The 19025-nt window shown below is 41.7% G+C and overlaps 1 protein-coding gene across 2 annotated transcripts in view; it reads left to right on the top strand.

Annotated features, from left to right (window-relative positions):
* Window positions 1–17895, top strand: part of SLA2 (Src like adaptor 2) — a 33678-nt gene extending 15783 nt beyond the window's left edge. Inside the window, exons 2-8 of one of the 2 annotated variants that reach the window (XM_066586657.1) lie at window positions 3269–3389; window positions 6577–6676; window positions 9736–9822; window positions 10286–10389; window positions 12658–12807; window positions 14304–14430; window positions 17245–17895. In XM_066586657.1, the coding sequence (XP_066442754.1) occupies window positions 3314–3389; window positions 6577–6676; window positions 9736–9822; window positions 10286–10389; window positions 12658–12807; window positions 14304–14430; window positions 17245–17395 (795 nt within the window). In that variant the 5' untranslated portion in view covers window positions 3269–3313 and the 3' untranslated portion in view covers window positions 17396–17895. The remainder of the gene's footprint in view (window positions 1–3268; window positions 3390–6576; window positions 6677–9735; window positions 9823–10285; window positions 10390–12657; window positions 12808–14303; window positions 14431–17244) is intronic. The other variant, XM_066586658.1, reaches the window with a different exon arrangement.
* Window positions 17896–19025: the final 1130 nt, after the last annotated feature.

Genomic DNA, 19025 nt, shown 5'->3' with positions numbered 1-19025 from the left:
AGGCCCTTCTATACGGGCCAAATGATCAGCCTAGAAAGTGTTTTTACCGAGGTTTATTCCCAATCATTGCCATGTGTACACATCCCAGCAATCAACCTAAAAACAAGCAAATTTGATCATTAGGTCTCATATAGTGATGAGTATAGTTTTGAGAAAGTTCAGTTTGACAAACATTTGCAAAAAGTTTGGTTCGTTCTCAATTAGTTCGAAATGAACCTGACCGGAAGTTGAACAAAACCCGTAAAACTGGTGTTTGATACTAAGTGACAAAAGCCTATATAACCGCTGAGAGTATTGGGGAGCTTTCACACAGGAACAATAGTGTTGTGGAATACTCCCTCCTGCGGAATATTCAGCACCAGAATCAGCTGTGCTAATGGTGGGATTTTGATGTGGAATTGTAAATGGCAGAATTTTGACAGCAGTTCCACATCAAAATCGGTAATTAACCTTGTGGATTTTGGTGCAGAATTTCAGGACGGCATATTTTATAATGATGTTCCGGGCCGTGTGAAAGGTCCCCTATAAAGGGCTTTTATGGCTTTTAGACAGTGTTATCAGGGGCGTAACTGTAGAGGGTGCAGGGGATGCGGTTGCACCCGGGCCCAGGAGCCTTAGGGGGCCCATAAGGCCTCTCTTCTCCATATAGGGAGCCCAGTACTATGAATAAAGCATTATAGTTGGGGGCCCTGTTACAGGTTTTGCATTGGGGCCCAGAAGCTTTAAGTTATTTCTCTGTGCAGCATGGTTTAGGTATGGGTACGGGTACAGATACAGATGGGGGGGGGGGCAGCTCACGTTTTGCATCAGGGCCCCTGAGACTTTAGTTACGCCCCCTGAGTGTTATACTTGCACACCAGTATTCAGGACTAACATTGAGAAAACTGAACTTGTAGAACCCTGTTTTGGGTCAAATTTTGCTAAAAGAATGCTTTGGGTTCGTACAGAACTTTTAGTAAAATTCGACCCAAAACAAGGTTCTACTGGTTCAGTTCACTCAACACTAATAATGATGATCGCTCCATGTAAATAGAAATGCTGAGCAGCAACTTGCTTATGTTAATGATAGCTTCTGATTACAGCTAGAAACCCTGCAGTTGTAAAGGGACCCTTAAGGCCCTATACACATTAGGGAAATGTTGTCCAAACCCACCCATTTCAGTAAGACCAGCTGACTATCATATTTTTGGGGGCCTCTTGATTCTTCACTGACAAATGAAAAGAAGAATCAGGGACACTGAATTTCAATGCCCAATCCTTTTGTTCTCCCTGGCGATAAGCTGCGGCCAGAGTTGCCTGAACAATGCTTTCTCCACTCTCCTCTGCTCATTAAAAACACATAAACAATTGCTTTTGTTTTTCCAGTTTTTCGGCCATTTCTATGATCTGGTGAAGGCTATAGCTTTTTCACATGCTGTCTTTTCTTCTTATCACCAATCCTGTGGTTTTCCCATTACCCACATGAAATGAATTCTTGAATGTATTATCGGTAATGTGGAATGCATATATCATGCATGAATAATTTTCCGCCATGCAGGAGAAAGCGACATTTATGTATTCGTGCATGTATATGTGATGATTATGTTCTTTCACTTCTGTTTAAAAAGAAAAATGTTATCAAGCTGGAAATCTCACAGCAGTTTCCAAAGCATTAGTAGTCTTTGATCAGTAACAGAAACCGTGTGAATGCCTTAAGTTGGAAGTCAGGTGCAAGTATGCATTACTATATGAAATATTATAAGATACTGTACGGCTTCAGATCGACCCATGGAGGAAGGGGTGAAACATGGACTTTTATTCATGTTATCACCCACATTATTATTCAGAGAGCATACTTATCTCTGATAGTCATGGAATCCGATGCTCCATATGTGACAAGGTCATGTAACTCCTTAGATGCCATGGTCAATGATGACCGCAGCACCTAAGCAGTCTTACAGGAGATATTTAAAAAAAATACTTTTTTTTCCTTACACGGTAAAATACAAACTTTATATAATTGGTATAATCACATTGATAATGTCCTATATAGAGATCAGTGAACGGGCTCGTCTAGAGCAATTACTCGAACAAGCGGCTCTAAACGCCGATCGTTGCGGGGGTGAGCGGGGGGGGGGGGAGAGAGAGAGCTCCCCCCTGTTCCCTCCTGCTGCCACCCGCTCCACCCCGCCGCCTGAATCGTTTATTAAATATACCACGTGGTGAACGCTGTAAAAATAAATCCTAAGAGACAATGGCAAAAATGCTGTTCAACCCCCACTTCCCCCCTACTCCCCCCCCCAAAAAAAGTTATTTAATACTAAGTAATAATCTGTATTCAATGCATTATACAGTACGTACCCCACAACTACAAGATCTCATATAGTTACTGTTGAATAGAAAATGAAAAGGTATGACCACTGGAACACAAAGTGGAAAAAGTTTTACTTGGCCCTTAAGGCTAAAAATTAGTAATTTCACTAAAGGCCCTTTTACAAGGCCAATTATCTGGCATGGTCATTTACCTGAGCATTTGTTTCCCCATTATCTGGCTATGTAAAAAAGGGCCACAATCAGCTGATAATGAAACAAAAGCTCATTTGTAGGCCAAGGCCATTTGTAGCAAGTAAAAAATTCTTGATCATTAGCTGTACATCTCCCAATGGGAACGGGAAGATGTACAGCCAGCCTATGGGGACGAATGATCATAGTAGCAATAGTTCATCTCCATAGCAGTGATTCTCAGCCTATGAAAAATTAAACTAAACCAGAGTTGATCAGTGCTCATTACATCAGCCCGAGTCAGCCTTACAGGGTTAAAATGCACTGAAAGGGGCTGTTCCACAAAACTTACGTGTTACTTATCCACAGGATAGGGATAAATATCTAATAGGTGGGGTCCAACTGCCGAACCCCCTCTGATGAGATCGGGAGTCCTGAGTTCCCCAGAATGAACGAGGCAGTGGTCACATGTATATATTGCCACTCCATACACCTCTATGGCAGTGTTTCTCAACTCCAATCCTCAAGAAGCCCCAACAGGTCATGTTTTCAGAATTTCCTCAGTGTTGCACAGGTGATGTAATTATTGTCAGCGCCTCAGACATTGCCACTATAGAATATCCTGAAAACATGACCTGTTGGGGCTCCATGAGGACAGGAGTTAAGAAATACTGCTCTATGGGACTTCTATGCTGCTTTTAGTGCATCCAGGTGCATTACACATAGTTCTTTTTAGCATACTGTAATTTAGCAAACAGCAGAATAACCCAGCTCTAATTTCTGGCAGATTTTTCCTACTGAAGGAATTTCACTACTGAAAGCGACGCGAGGAATGGGGAGCTTGCCCAGCAAAAGGGGATATTCAGCTATAGAGACCACCATGTCCAACACTCCGATACACCCTGTTGGTAAGAATTATTTTATACTGTATTTTTAAAAAAAAATCTCTTAAAGGGACTCTTTTGCATTACAACTACAGATTCTAGAGTCTTGCTCCAATTTCCTAGTGCCATCCATAGTATAATTTGTCCTAAGCTTTGATCTTGAGGGTTGCTAAGGAAGGAGGCAGCATCTCTTTATACATTATTAACCATCCCTCGTCTATAGATAAGATATAAGTAGAGATGAGCGAGCGTACTCAGAAAAGCACTACTCGTCCGAGTAATTTGCTTTATCCGAGTATCGCTGTGCTCGTCCCTGAAGATTCGGGACGCGCTGCAGCTGACAGGTGAGTCGCAGCGGGGAGCAGGGGAGAGCGGGCGGGAGAGAGGGAGAGAAAGATCTCCCCTCCGTTCCTCCCCGCTCTCCCCTGCAGCTCCCCGCTCCGTGCCGGCACCCGAATCTTCAGGGACGAGCACAGCGATACTCGGATAAAGCAAATTACTCGAGCGAGTAGTGCTTTTCCGAGTACGCTCGCTCATCTCTAGATATAAGTAAACGATTGCTACCCTCCTTGCAGTCATAGCTTTAGAGGGCAACCTGTAGCTGTGGGGATATTAGGAAGTGTCTTGTGCTTTGTCATTTGCAGTTCACTGTAAATCCGAAGGACCCCTTTAATCCACGGAGCCCTCAGCATTGCACATGCTGCGCCATGAATTCTGTTGCATCTCTTTGCCGTAAACAGGAGATTGCAATTACAACCATCAGACAACATAAAGAACAAAGTGTGAAATGAGTTGTACATGAGGGGCACCCAAAAGAAACAGGAACTCATTTATTAAAAGTTATCTATTTATTTGCACATTTTGAAACTTCCGTCTCATTCAAAGTGTTCCCCATTTGAAGTGATACATTTGTCCAAACGTTTTGTTCCACTGCTCAAAGCATTTTTTAAACTCCTCGTTACTAAAGTCTTTTAGGACTTGTGGTGGTTTTTGTTTCAACTTTTCAATATTAACAAAACTTTTTCCTTTTGAGGTCTTTTTTAACCCAATAAAAAAAATAAAGTTGCACAGAGTGAGATCGGGTGAATACGGTGGGTTAGGCAAGGGTGTCATACTGGTTTTCGTTAAAAGGTGCTGCTTACCACTCAGCGTTGCTATGCTGGAACAACCAGTCACCTCTTTGCCACAAATCTGGACGTTTTCTCCATGCATCGTGACGCAACCTTGTATAAATGCATCATTGATAATTTTCTGCAGAATTGTTCTGGAGTACAAACTATTACTGAATGTTTGCCACCGCTAAGTGCCCTACTTCTGTGTGCCGTGCCAAGAGCCTGCCTCCACTCTTCTGCGTGCCAGTATTCATATTTTCCATCGCTCATAGTGAAAGACAACACAGTGATATGCAAATAGTGAAGAACAAGGCAGCATTTGTTATGTGAGCACAGTGATGCTTTATTAGTGTTGGCATAGAATACTTTATAAGATTAACCCTTCCATTTGCATCAATCTGCATGTTGCCACTAATAACATATATTGTATCAAAAGGGCTTGTTTATAAAATGTTACCATATATACTGAATGGCCACTTTATTAGAAACACCTGCCCTTTCCTGATTGGAGCACCACAGTATAGAAATTCTAAGTACTAAAAACAGCGCTCTACTCTATGGAAGTTATGGAGTGCAGTATAAAAACTAGTCAGCAGCTTTTCAGTCATTCAGTTTCAGTGTGAATCCAGGCTTGAGAAAGGGGTCCTGAGCACCCCGAAACTCATTGCCTGCTTGTATCTGTATATATTACTGTATTTCTAATTAAAGATTTGGATGAAGCATTTCCTACTACTTGCGTAATTTTGTTTGGCTGACCTGGATTTAGGGGGAAAGTTGGATGTCATTCAAACCTCCCAGTGAAGTAAGTTCATTCATTTCCCCTCTACACTTCAAGGAGCGCAAGGATTTTTTTGGGGTGCACTGTAGTGACCATTATTTTACCGAATCCATATTAGAATGGGGAAATTGAGCATTCCATTGAGGCCTGGTCATCGGAGCTAGACTAGCCAGGATTAGTATCTCATATACTATCAATCTTGTGGGGTTTTCTTGTGCATCATTGTGGAGTATACAGAGAATGGTTTGATTGACGTAAAGCATCCAACAAAAGGGGATTGGATATGGACATAAACAATTCATTGACGAAAGGGGTCAGAGGAGTATGTCAAGAATCATCCTGATGAACACGTGGTGCACAGTCAAGCAAATTGTAGCTGAATACTACAATGGTGCTCCAGCTAACATGTCCGAAAGCACAACTCATCATTCCTTAGCACAGATGGGCTATAATAGCAGATGACCAGTTCTAGTGTGATTGCTGTCTGGGCAAGGCTACAGTGGGCAAATAAGTGGAAAAATTGTATCATGGAACAGTGTAGAAATATCACCTGGTCAAATGAATGCAGATTTCGGTTGCACTATGCTGATGGGAGGCTAGAATTTGGTGCAAGCAGCATGAATCAATGAACCCTTCCTATCCGCTGTTCAGAGCATGTCAGTACCATCTAATTTGCTCCAACTGTATGAAGCTATCCGGTCCACATGGGCCAATATTCTTGTAGAATGATTTCAACACGGAGTGGACTGAGTGCCATGACAAATTTGCTGTAGTTCTGAAGGCCAAAGGAGGTCCAACGCACTAGTAGATGGTGGTCTCAATTTAGATGCCTACACTGAAATGCCAACTGTGACTAAGTAACCAGAGCTTTGAGATGCATCCCAGAAGGTTATTGTACAACTGTTTGTAGTTTATGTCTATATAAACTAGGCTGCCAACATCCACATCATACTGATAGGAACTCGGCACAACCATTGGGAATATGAAATGTACCCGGCTACTTCCGTCATCACTAGATAGTGGGAACCAGGAGGAGATCTGTTCATAGCAATATATAATGAAATGTCTGATGGATGTGAATATCTCATGTGATGTCTCCTGCTTGTCTCGGTCAAGCAGACACTTCAAAAAAATCTATTAATAGCTAGTTCCATAAATCAGTGAAAATGCTACATTTAGAGAACTATGATTTTGCAAGTAAGGAACTATAAATGGTGTTTTTTCACTCCAACCTCTTCATTTATATGCCGATCTGCTTACTTAGCTGCATGGTCAAGTGCATTTCTATAGGGTCGTACAATCATGGCTTTCTGTTTTTCAGTAGTGGACAAGTGCGTGTTTGTGGCTTTGTACAATTTCCCGGCTGGTGGTCAAGGTGATACAAGCATTCAACTTGGGGAGCAGCTGAACATCCTTTCTGAGTAAGTGACCACAAACTGCCATGTTTGTTCTGAAGGGTGCCCGTACATACATGCTGTGGTTATACTGCTGAAACAACATGCAGATCACTGCTAAGTGCCAGACGGCACCTGAAACTGATGGGGGGCCCAAGACTTGGTATTTTAATTTAGGTGCCAGCCGGCAAATAGTGGTGATCCACATGCAGTTACATCATTCCAGCGTCTAGGGGCATTCTAACTCAGTCTAATCCTTATAGACAAGTACTATTGATGACCTATTGATCAGTCGAGGTCCACCGATTGGGAATGGTTGGGTGCCTGCTGTCAGTGCCACAACATACAGGGGTATGAAGCTGAAGCTAATGTTCCAACCCCTGTGCTGGTAATTGTAGGTGCAGCTTTCATTAAAATCAATGACAACTGCATCTGCAATTACCAGTGCTGGCCACTACACAGTGGTTGGAGTGATGTGCTTCCAGTCTGTACCCCTGTGTGTTGTGGCGCAGACAGCAGCTGTCCAATCAGCTGATCGGGAGTGGACACCAATCGATCAACTATTGATGACCTATCTTGAGGATAGCTCATCAGTAGTATTTGCCTGGTAAACCCCTTTAATTCATATACAGCCTCATACACACAACAGTTATGTGCACAGAAGTTGTTAGGAGACACATGAAGCTTTGTACTATAGAAATGTGGGTATTCTATATGCTACCATATGGTATATCAATATGGCATTGTATTACAGAGCTATTCTTGCATTACTTCTGGGAAAGAATATCTCAGCATATAGTATCTATATGAAATCAAAGACATACCAAGAGCCCAGTAGACTGTTATAAATGCCCTATTACAGAGCTGTAGTGTACATAATGAGCCCTTGGTTTGAGTTCCATTCATTCACTCATTCAAGACTTGATTATACCAGGGAGGCACACATGGCTGCTCTGCAGCGCCTTCAGCAGAATATACATACCATCTGCAGAATACAGCTTGCATTTACAGCAGCCTGTACTGTGGGTGATATGTGTAATTGTAGCATCCTACCGACCTAACACAAGAGGCTTATTCTACTGATGGTGCCTGCATTTTCTTGCAGTAGCAACTGATCCAAGGGAGGTGAAATATTAGAGGTCGGATGATGCTTTAACTTAGGAGGCACGAGTATGTCTTTGGTATTTTGAAAAGTTACAATATTTTCATTGCTTGCACTAAATCAGGGTGCACAACCTACATCTCAGGGCTGACATGAGGTCTATGATGCCATTCTGTGTTGCCCCCAAGCATTTGGACCAGGGGCGTAACTATAGAGGGTGCAGGGGATGCGGTTGCACCCGGGCCCAGGAGCCTTAGGGGGCCCATAAGGCCTCTCTTCTCCATATAGGGAGTCGAGTACTATGAATAAAGCATTATAGTTGGGGGCCCTGTTACAGGTTTTGCATTGGGGCCCAGAAGCTTCAAGTTATGCCTCTGCATGGTTTAGTTATGGTTACGGGTACAGATACAGATAGGGGGGGCAGCTCACCTTTTGCATCAGGGCCCCTGAGCCTTTAGTTACGTCCCTGATTTGGACACATAAGTGCTTGTCTCAGTGTGGCTGCTCATATATAATTCCTGAGTCAGAGAGATGATATTCAAGAGCAGAGATAGGAATGTACTAATGGTGTCCTGTGTAGCCATCTCTGGGTCCCCATGCATCAGCAGAATGAGGTTTTTAGACCCCTGTTTAATACTTCAGAAAGAAGTATATAAGTTTAGCAGTCTGTCTATACATACCACTCTCTCCATTGTCGTTTATGGGGGTAGTGCAATGTTAGGCTGTTACTACAACACCCATAGTCTACAAACGAGAGAGCCACATGCATGTATGGTTTCTGCCTCTCTAGTCTGTTGATTGACAGAAAACAGGAAAATTCTCCTGATAGCTTGGAGTCCTGTGGAATCTGGACCTATTGGACTTTCTTTTGATATGCCTCACATGTCTCAGATGTTAATACCCTCTTACGTTTTATTGCGGCCTTAGAGAGTTGTTCAGTATGACAATGTGGCTCTCGGACCAGAAAAAGGTTGTGCACCCATGCCCTAAATAGATATAAAAGACTTTAAGGAGTTTTATGGGACTCAAAAAAAATTACAGGCTTAAAGTTGTATAGAGTAAATAATAAATGTATACTTGTGTACTTCAGCAGCTCCCCAACTAGTGCAGGGGCCCTGGTGCCGGCTGCTCGAAACCCAGAAGAAACTAGTGGCCGATCATGTGCTGTTTAATGTACACGTGACAGCTCAGCCAATAACAGACTCTATGGTGACAGAAGCCTGTGATTGGCTGAGCAATCACTTGAAGAATGTATAGCAGGTGATGGCTGGAGCACTGGATCTCCTGCACTGGATGGAGAGGCACTGGAGTAGGTGACCATATGTTTTCTTTATTTGATACTATTTAAAGCCTGTAAAAGTTCCAGAAAACCCCTCTTAATTTTTTAAGCATATGCTTTTATGGCCATTTTCAGTAAATTATGTTTCTGGGCAAGACAATGGAACCTACCCTGAAGACTCCTCAGGCTGTTCATGCAAGCGCTGTCGGTGCTCTGTTTATTGCAATGTGGCTGATGGAAATACCTGAGTGGGTGTTGCGCGGTTATCTCGACAGTGCCATTGAAAGTGAATCGCTTGCACAACCAGCACTCTATTCAGTCTAGTCCTTATCGCTAGGGGTGCAGTGAGAAGGATCGGGACATGGCATCCCTGTTCTTGAGATCAGTAAAGGTCTCAGCAATGGGACCCCCACCAATCAGCAAGTTATTCCCTATCTTGTATCTAGGGATAACTTGACATTCTGGTACAACCCCTTTAATCTAATGTGTAGGGCTAACCTTAGACTCGAGAGATTTCAGCCTGCATTGCAATGAATTCTGGGTATGATAACGTGCTTGTGATATGAATTTCTTGACTGAGAGACGTTAGACTTTACTCCACATACTAAAGAGTTCTGTGTAGGCGATGTCTATGCTCATACTATGTATTTGTACTGTACTGTATTATATAATAATTAGTAACCAATGCGTGTTAATATCTCTCAGGGATGGTGATTGGTGGAAAGTAAAGTCATTTTCTACTGGAAAAGAATGCTACATGCCTAGAAATTATATTGCCAAGGTGTACAACAGGTAAATATATATGCATGATGTCCACATAGTAACGATTGTAGAAGGCATTGTGGTTATGGAATATAGGGGCCATGGGTTCAGATCCAACCAGGGCAATATCTATATGGATTTATGTAATCCCCCCACACCCTCAGCCCAACTAATTTACTATGCTTTACTACAGAAACTGGAGTAAATTATAGCATAAATCTATGCCAGCTCATCACTGGAGTAGATTAGGCAGCTAGAGATGCAAAAAATGTATTAACAAGCATGTGCCTCTTGATATATTTGTCCCTTCTGACTTCGGCATGCACTTTATTAAGAGCAGCTCATGAAATGGCGATCTTAGTAAAAATGGCCCTGTAACATCATTTCACAAAGAACTTCCTCTATACAAATATATCACCAAAGTACTTTCAACAACACGACGCAGAAGGGTAATCAGGTTGTTCCTAACCTCAAGTTCTTCATTATTTTACAGGTGGTTGTATAAAGGTATAAACCGGGAGAAAGCAGAAGAGTTGCTTCTGGTGAGCTGCAACAAAAGTGGTTCCTTTTTGATTCGGGAAAGTGAAACCAGAAGAGGTACAGTCTGGATGGCAACTAAGTGTTCCTTCTTCTCTGGAAAAGCACAAGGCATTTGTTACATTAAAATAGACTTTAAAAAAGTTAAGATTACCTACAATGTGATAAATTAATTTGTAACTATAGACTTCAGCAGCTACAGAAATTCATATATTGGTGGGTTCAGGTCGGGGAGCAGAATGCAGAGGGAAGAGTGTGCCTACTCCTTTCATCCCCCTCCCCCCCCCCCCCCCCCACACACACACTAACCTCCAAAAACCGGAAAAGATTCCTAGGGCTGGGCCCCATAGCAAGGTTCTGAATGGGTGCACTCCACCCCACACCCCCCTCAGAGAATGAACATTTACCAGCTCCATAAAAAAGTTCTGGTAAGAACACCCTCTCCTGTCAAGCCAAACCTAAAGGTGTATTTCCATCTTGGCTTTTCATAGACGAGATTGGAAAACGCTGCTATAGTTACCGGCAACACGGCTGGTGCCTACAGTAACGGCTGAGTGCTTCAGTCTAGAAAATGACGGATGGTCGGTAACAGAGGGCCAGGTTTTCCCATCCTGGCCATGATAAACCAAGATGGAAATAACCCTTTAACCCCTTGAGTGGCGGGTTTCCTACCACCCTGTCGTGCCCACCAGGGCAGGTTTTTTAAAATGGTCTAATCATTGAATTTCAACTAATTTTGCAGTTGCGTCTCAAGAGCCATAACTTTTTCATTTTTCCATTGACACGGCCATATAAGGGCTTGTTTTTTGCGGGACAAGTTGTGATTTTTTTAAACAGGGGGGAGGAAAAAAAGAAATGGGGAAAAAAGAAAAAAAGGGGCCATGTCATTAAGGGGTTAAATAATGTATTAACTTGCTTCTCTGGGTCATTACGACGCAGGGATACCACATGTGTGATTGTATTTTGGATTTTTTACAAAGTAAAGGGAGACAAGTGTTTTTACATTTTTTTTATAATTTTTAACCTTTTTTTAAATTTTTATCTATTTATTTATTTATTTTGTCCCTTTAAGGGACTTCCACAGTGACCCATCAGGACCCCCTGATCACATTCGGGGGTCCGATGGTGACAGCCCTTTACATGCTGCAGTGACAGCCCTTTACATGCTGCAGTCACATAGACTGCCGCAAGTAAAGGGTTAACACAGCAGAGATCAGAGGTTTTCTCTGATCTCTGCTGTAAGAGCAGGTACCTAGCTGTCCTCTGACAGCCAAGCACCAAGCTCTCCCTGCCACAGAGACCATCGGCTTGCTCCTGACAAGCCGATGGTCTCTAGGGCAACCTGTAAACAAAGCAGGAGATTGCCGGCATATCGGCAATATCTTCTGCTGGTTTTTCAAAGCCCTTGCTTTGTTCTCTGTAGGTCTGTTCAGGCAGAGCACAATGCAGCTCCCATAGTGATACATAGCCCGGAAATCTTCCGGGCTATGTCGCTATGAGCAGTGGAGCTCGTCCCGGAAAATTTCCGGGCGTGCCACTCAAGGGGTTAATGAAACAAAAACTATGTTATCACTGTTTATTTTACTTCCATACTGTTACTGAAAAAAACCTTGTACTATACTAAGCCCAACATTACCAATAATAACACTGTATAAGGTCCAAGGAATGCTGCCACAACATGATTGCACATTACTACCACATAACGACTAATATCACCATGCTGTTATTACATTAAGACTACGAAGATCAATATTGCCAATATTAATACTAGGAGATTGGAGAGAACTACAGGTAATGTTGATTAGAGTCATAAACTGCAATCTGTAAACTAGATATCTATTTAAAGGGTCGTACTTTTCAGAAAACTCTATTGTCTGTCCTCAGGAAGTCCTCACACCTGTCAAACATATGTGGTGTGAGCTGTGGAAATGATGCATTGAAGACATTAGTAACAGGAAACCATATAGCCCAGTGTTCATACACAGGTGCAGTGCACTATACAGTAGCAAGCATAAATGGTGGTTCTATGTGCATATATATATACACATTATATATATTTAATGTTTGTGCATATATATATTACATATATGTGTCTGGTAGCGTGGTACAGTGGTGGGCTACAGTAACATGGTTGTACGGAGGTTCTAACTTGAAGAGGTGTTGGGCTATTATTTGGACTCCAGTCAAGTGACCCTCTCAAAAAAATTATATACACTTATGCAAGACTTTTGCTTCTACACTTAACACAACCACAAACATGTTGTTCAGATCGGCATCATTGAGCCGACTACAGGACACCTCTTTACATAAAATCTGCCTTCATTACAGGGTGCTACAGTCTATCAGTACGACATTCCAACCAAGCTATGCTGGATTCTATCAAGCATTATCGTATTAATCAGCTAGAAAATGGCTGGTTGTATATTTCTCCTCGTCTGACTTTCAACACACTCCAGGATATGGTGGACTACTACTCCGGTAAGACCACATCTCTAGAAAAAAAAAAGAAAAAAACAGAAATAGAAAATAGGGTTGTATGAGATTAGAAAAACATGACAGCTTTCCTTTAAAAATAGCAGCTCTCTGAATTACACTGAGCTATAATATCGGAGAAAAAAAAGTTGAGATTTTTTCCCTCCTCCATCTGTTTATTAATTCATTTAAAATGCATTGATGTGGCAAACATTAACTGAACATTTAATGCATTATGATAACTGCAATGTCTTACAATGCTGTAAATCAAGTTATCATGATGCATCGGTTATGTTAATAATTGCTAGATCTGTATGTTATAAATGTAATTGTTTCCAGCAAGAGAAACCAAATAATCTTGTAGATATGATACCTTTTAATGGCTAACAAAAATACATGATGTTATAGCGAGCTTTCGAACCTCTCGGGATTCTTCCTCTGACACACGAAAAGACAGGCAACCCTCAAATTTGAGGAACTTTATAATCAGGAGTGCATTGCCCTCTGACACATGAAAAGGAATTTATTCCTGTAAGGTAAGGAGCTTCAAGACCTGCTCATATGTACGAACCGCCGACAGGATACGGATCCCCAACACACAGCAGGACTATAAGATCCCGGGGACATTCACATGTTCTACGTCTGATGTTGTGTACCTGACCCTGTGCAGTAAATGTCCTGTTGTGGTCTTTATGTTGGGGAAAAAGGGCAAAAACTGAAAGGAGGATGTTATCTCATCGCCACGAAATTAAGGAGAGAGACAGATTTACCTGTAGCAGAGCACTTCTCTAGTCACGGGTATGACATAGAACACATGAAAGGTATTATACTTAAACACAATTTCAAATCACAAAGCCATAGAAGAATTTGGGAGTATAAATTTATAACAACTTTTGATACTTTCAACAGAGGGCTAAATTCTTCAAGAGGATTCATGTGTGACTGGGAAGTATGAGAGATCTATAGCACAGATAACACTGCTGCCCTGGTGACCCCCCCAACACTAATTCAGGGACCATAAAACCTTCACATCTTTATCAGTGGACTATTTAAATATGTTTTTATTTCTCTACCTATTCTGTTGTAGTATCCTTTTAAGTGCAAATTAATCACATCTATGTCTGTGCTTGTCAAAAGTATGTTTGTGTATATATTCATGCCTCTTCAGATCTATTTCATTATGCCTGAGGAAGAATCTTGAGTTTCGAAAGCTTGCATTAACATCATGTATTTTTGGTCGCCATTAAAAGGTATCATATCTACAAGATTACTTAGTTTCTCTTGCTGGTAACAATCACATTTTGCTCTACTGGCTAACATGGTACCAAACTTTTTTCATTATATGTTATAAATTGTACATTCATCCTGCTATGTAGATGCAAACATATATGAAAACATGGAGGCAGATGTTTATGCTCCTCTTTTACAGTCATCTATGTTGGATAAATGCATCTTAATCCATTTATCTATGTTCTTATTTTGTTGTTTTTTCTCTCTGTAAGAAATGGCAGATGGAATTTGCTGCCTCTTAAAAGAGCCCTGTGTTGCACAAATTGTCCCTCCTGCTGCTCTGACTTCGGAACCCATCATTGTCAAGAAACCAGCACTGAACTGGAGAGATCTGGACAGGTAAACTACAGATATCTTAAAAGCAATATTTCCATATCAGCAAGTTATTTCCAATCCATAGGATTGGAGGACCTCCCCCGATCCAGAGATATCGCCTCCGGCGTGTCTATGAATTTTGACAGTCACACACGCTTACCATCGTGCATTCACTTCAATGGGACCGCCAGAGCTGGCCGAGTTCAAACGCTCGTCAATCTCCAGCAGTTCCTTTCACTTTAATGGAACCACCAGAGATTGCTGAGTTTTTGAACTCTGCTATCTCCATTGGTCCCATTGAAGTAAATGGCACGGTGACACACATGCGTGACCACTACTGTCAAAACTTCAGGACCGACCAGAGCAATTTTTTTTTCTGGATCAGTAGGGTTCTCAGCAGTCAAGCCCTCACTGACTGGCAAGTTATCCCTTACCCCGTGGATAAGGATAACTTACCGAGATTGGAATACGCCTTTACAAAATCCCAACTATCCACATATGCCTTTCCACCACTGAACAATATGTGAAAGTGTAAAAAGTCTTTTTCTGACAAGGGTTGCCAATTTTTCCATTAAAGAAATATCGGACAGGATAAAACATGCAAAACGTGAGATGGTTTGAGCAGGGCTTCACACACAATTAGTGACGTAAATGAATGAATGGGTGTAGTTTTAACGGAGGGTTCTGTGGAAGGAGCCTCGGACCACATGTATTCCAGGTTCTGCAATATCAGGACTGTTGGTTAGGCATAGCTATAAGGAATTATATGTAGAAACACACATAGTATACCTTTAAATAGTAAATAGTATGGTTGTTAAATAGTGGTCAGATATATACAATGCAGTTATATCCAGTGATTCACTGAATGTACTCATACACTTTCCCTTGACTGCTGCTACCCCCGAACACCATTAGCACATAGTTCCATGAAACATGACATGTAAAGGCACAGAGGCCAGTCCATTCATTTACATGGGGTAGTTGGGAAATGGTTAAATAGGTACCGTTATTATTACTGATGGAACACCTTTACCACTACCAGCCACCTAATGTGAGTACCCGCTGTGCCGGTAGCTTCCTGGCCTGGTTGCAATCTCAAGTCTGAGTGACACTTGGGGACATATATCAGGAAGAGGGGCTCCAATGCAGAATAAAACATAGGGCCAATAGTTTCACCAGTAGGTATCCTCTAGTGGTAGCTATGATGAGGGATAGCTCTGCAAGGGTTCAAATTGCCCAAGGGGTAGGGGGATAGAGCCTGATTATACAGTCCTGTTGATGATTCAAGTATTTGACGCAGGTGAACAGGAATTTTACGTCAGCAGCAGCACACACAAAGATAACTTTTGAAACTTTAGTCAATGATTTAACATGAAACCATTAGATGAAATACAAATTCTGAAGGCATTTGACACACTTGAGTTGCTGCAGGTACTGTACGGGCAGACATTTGTACCTAGCACCATTTATGGTAGGGGGCACTTTGGCTTGCACTCACCTGTGACCTTGAGCTTTTCTATGAAGCCTGAACTCCTCAATTACTTATGTAGTTAAGTTATATATTAATAAAGCTTTTAGTACAGTGTACATCATCCCACACAACACATAATCAGGGTGTATATACTGTCGTACTCTGTATAAATGACCATACTAAACAGTGTTTAATTTTAAATGCTGCAAACTCTAGTTCCCAAATATCAGTGCCATGGGTTGGCCAAATAACATGTCCACAGCTATTCCACTACACTATGCTTCCACTACATTATTCTATCAGGCACAAATGCCAGAAAGGAACAGAAATTTGCTCAAGTAGACATCTTACTGGTCCCAGTTTGACTAATGAAAGCCTATAGTTCTATCCAGGCCTCTGTCTAGATGCCATTTTTGGTGATCTAGACGGAACCTTGGGATGGAAACCAAGGACAGAGCCTGACACATGGTATGAATACTCCCTAACAGTGATGTTATACCAGGCCTGCACAACAAGCGGCCCGATAGACAATTTCTGGCAGCCTGTGTCATGACTATGATGTCAAGAGCCTAGTTGCTAGCCCTTTCGACATCATAGCCTTGTCATATTAGCCACTGGCAGTAAACGTCACCAGGTAAAGGACCTTCAGTGGATGACAGCCGCTATCCACTTCCTTGCTGCGCTGCACTTCTGGTCACATGACTGTAATTCAATTCAGATAAGGTCCTTTAGGCACCGAGAACAGCGCTGCAAGCGGCACCGGTGCAATGGTGGAAGAATCTTTGTAAGTGGCTTAAAAGAGCAAATAAGCATATAGCAAGTATATACATAACATTTACAATAATAGAATAGTGAGCCGTTAAAAACTTGTTTAAGGCCCAAGAGATTTGCCAATCTTAATTTTGGACCCTACCTACTGCCAAGTTGTGCATGCCTGTATAATACCATACCACTGTACACTGCAAAAATAATATACTTTATAGTGAGTAAATACCACCAGGTCCAGGGGCGTAACTATAGAGGATGCAGGGGATGCGGTTGCACCTGGGCCCAGGAGCCTTAGGGGGCCCATAAGGCCTCTCTTCTCCATATAGGGAGCCCAGTACTATGAATAAAGCATTATAGTTGGGGGCCCTGTTACAGATTTTGCATTGGGGCCCAGGAGCTTCAAGTTACGCCTCTGACCAGGTCCATCTACAAAGTAATCTGATAAAACTGTCAGGTTGAAACATCATGGCAAACGAAGTTGGAGGAAGGTGTTAAGCCACGTTATATGCTTGTGGGACATTTGGGAGGAAATGTATGAAGCGGATTGTGCAGTATAAATCTTTGGCCAATCCTCTCATATCTTTCTCTTTTTTCCCCAGCGCTGCCCTATTTAGTGAAAATGCCAACCTAAAAGAAGAGGATTGTCCGGTGAGCGTGGGTCTCAGGGAGGCGGTCAGTTCTTACATGTTTATGACAGGAGAAGTGGACACGGTGACGGCTCTGGACAAAGAGCATCTGTGGAAGGCATAAGCCACGCTTTTCAGTTTTCTATCTCACTTCATCGTTTGGGAAATGAACAATTTTGTTAAGTCTGTGGATTTCAGTGAACCGGTACTTATTCAGCAAGACGTTGCAGGCCAATACTATCTGACGGGTGCTGGAAAGGACTTTACTATATTTATGGCGGCTGTGCTGCTTTTGTCGTTTTCGTGTGTTCTTAAAGGATTTTGTGTACGCTGTTAGTAGCTTTTTGAACTGTTCATTATAAAAATAGAGCCTCTGCTGCCTTTGATAGACCAACATCAAACTCAATGAGAACAGAAGCAAAGAGGGCTTTCGTGAATTCAACACGCGAATATAGTTGATGAACCACAACAGTAAATATGGAGGCAATCTGTGAATGTGTTAGCTTGTTCTATATACTGGCGCCATTTTATCATTAAAAGGCCAGTAAACACTAATGTATGTTAAGTCAATAGCAATTTCCCCATTATCATAACCACAATAAAGTTTCTTGTTTATTCAAATGACCATCGGATGGACATCTCTAACTTTGAGCAGTGTTGAAAAGTAGCTGTTTTTTTCCATTGATTACCATTTAACGTGCGTTAAATTAATGAAGTTTAGAGAAGAACCTCGCACTCGTACGCACTGTTAATAGGAATTCATGATAATTTCTCATTTTAAAGCCATTTAAAGTGAAGCTTCAACTTCAAGACTCTTTAAAGAATATAATAGCATCCATAGCAATTCTCCATTGCAATGTTGTCAAAACCACTAGAGGCAGGGCTTTCCATCAATTTCCATGCGGACCTCTTGAAAAACAGCCTACTGGCAAGCATACTGGAAGTTTATATAGAATTTCACATTTTCCAGAGCCCTGAATGTTACTGGAATTGTGATCGTATTTATGAGTCCCACTGTGATAATAACATTATAGAACATATTCAACTGCTGCATAAATAGAAATTAAGACAATTATTGAGCCATTAATATACAATAACTCTAAAATGGAGCTGCCTTTAAGAAGTTGCAAATTATCAAGGACTGTTATGGCTCATGCATATAGCTGTATTAAGGCATTGTACTAGCTCCCAGGTGTATGAATTCATAATAAGGCATCCATAGACGTCTACAGGGCGATTTAATACCTCTGATTTTGTTTGTAATGACTACTATAGCTGCCATAAAATGATCCATACAACTCCTGGATAATGGATACAGTCACTTTTATGGCTTCTAAGTATTCTTGACACAATTTGCAACCTTAGTTAATATTAAGCTCTATCTTGGCCATTGTGACATGTTTCATTAGATTACATATTACAGAGGCATTTTCCATTAGAGAACATATTGGCAATATGATGCCACATGGAGGCACGAAACACGGTCCTTATTTCTCCATTGTGCGGAGCTGTAGGGACTCTGTTTGCACTTGTTAAGTGAGTGTGCAACATATACATGCGCACCAATGTAAATGTCTCCAAATTAGTGTTTTAGTTCTAGCCCACGCAGTTTATAGAGTTAACAGTCCTCTGCTAGATGCTGCAGTGGCTGCTAAAACATGGAGTTTGCGTTCCACTTTGGCTTGCCTTTCACGGGTCACTCGGGTCAGTTTTAAAATGGCGCATGTTGTATTTCCCAACACCATTACAGTCCA

Source organism: Eleutherodactylus coqui, chromosome 13 (genome assembly GCF_035609145.1).
Source record: "Eleutherodactylus coqui strain aEleCoq1 chromosome 13, aEleCoq1.hap1, whole genome shotgun sequence".
Classification (NCBI taxonomy): Eukaryota; Metazoa; Chordata; class Amphibia; order Anura; family Eleutherodactylidae; genus Eleutherodactylus; species Eleutherodactylus coqui.
This window is presented reverse-complemented; position numbering and strand designations above follow the sequence as displayed.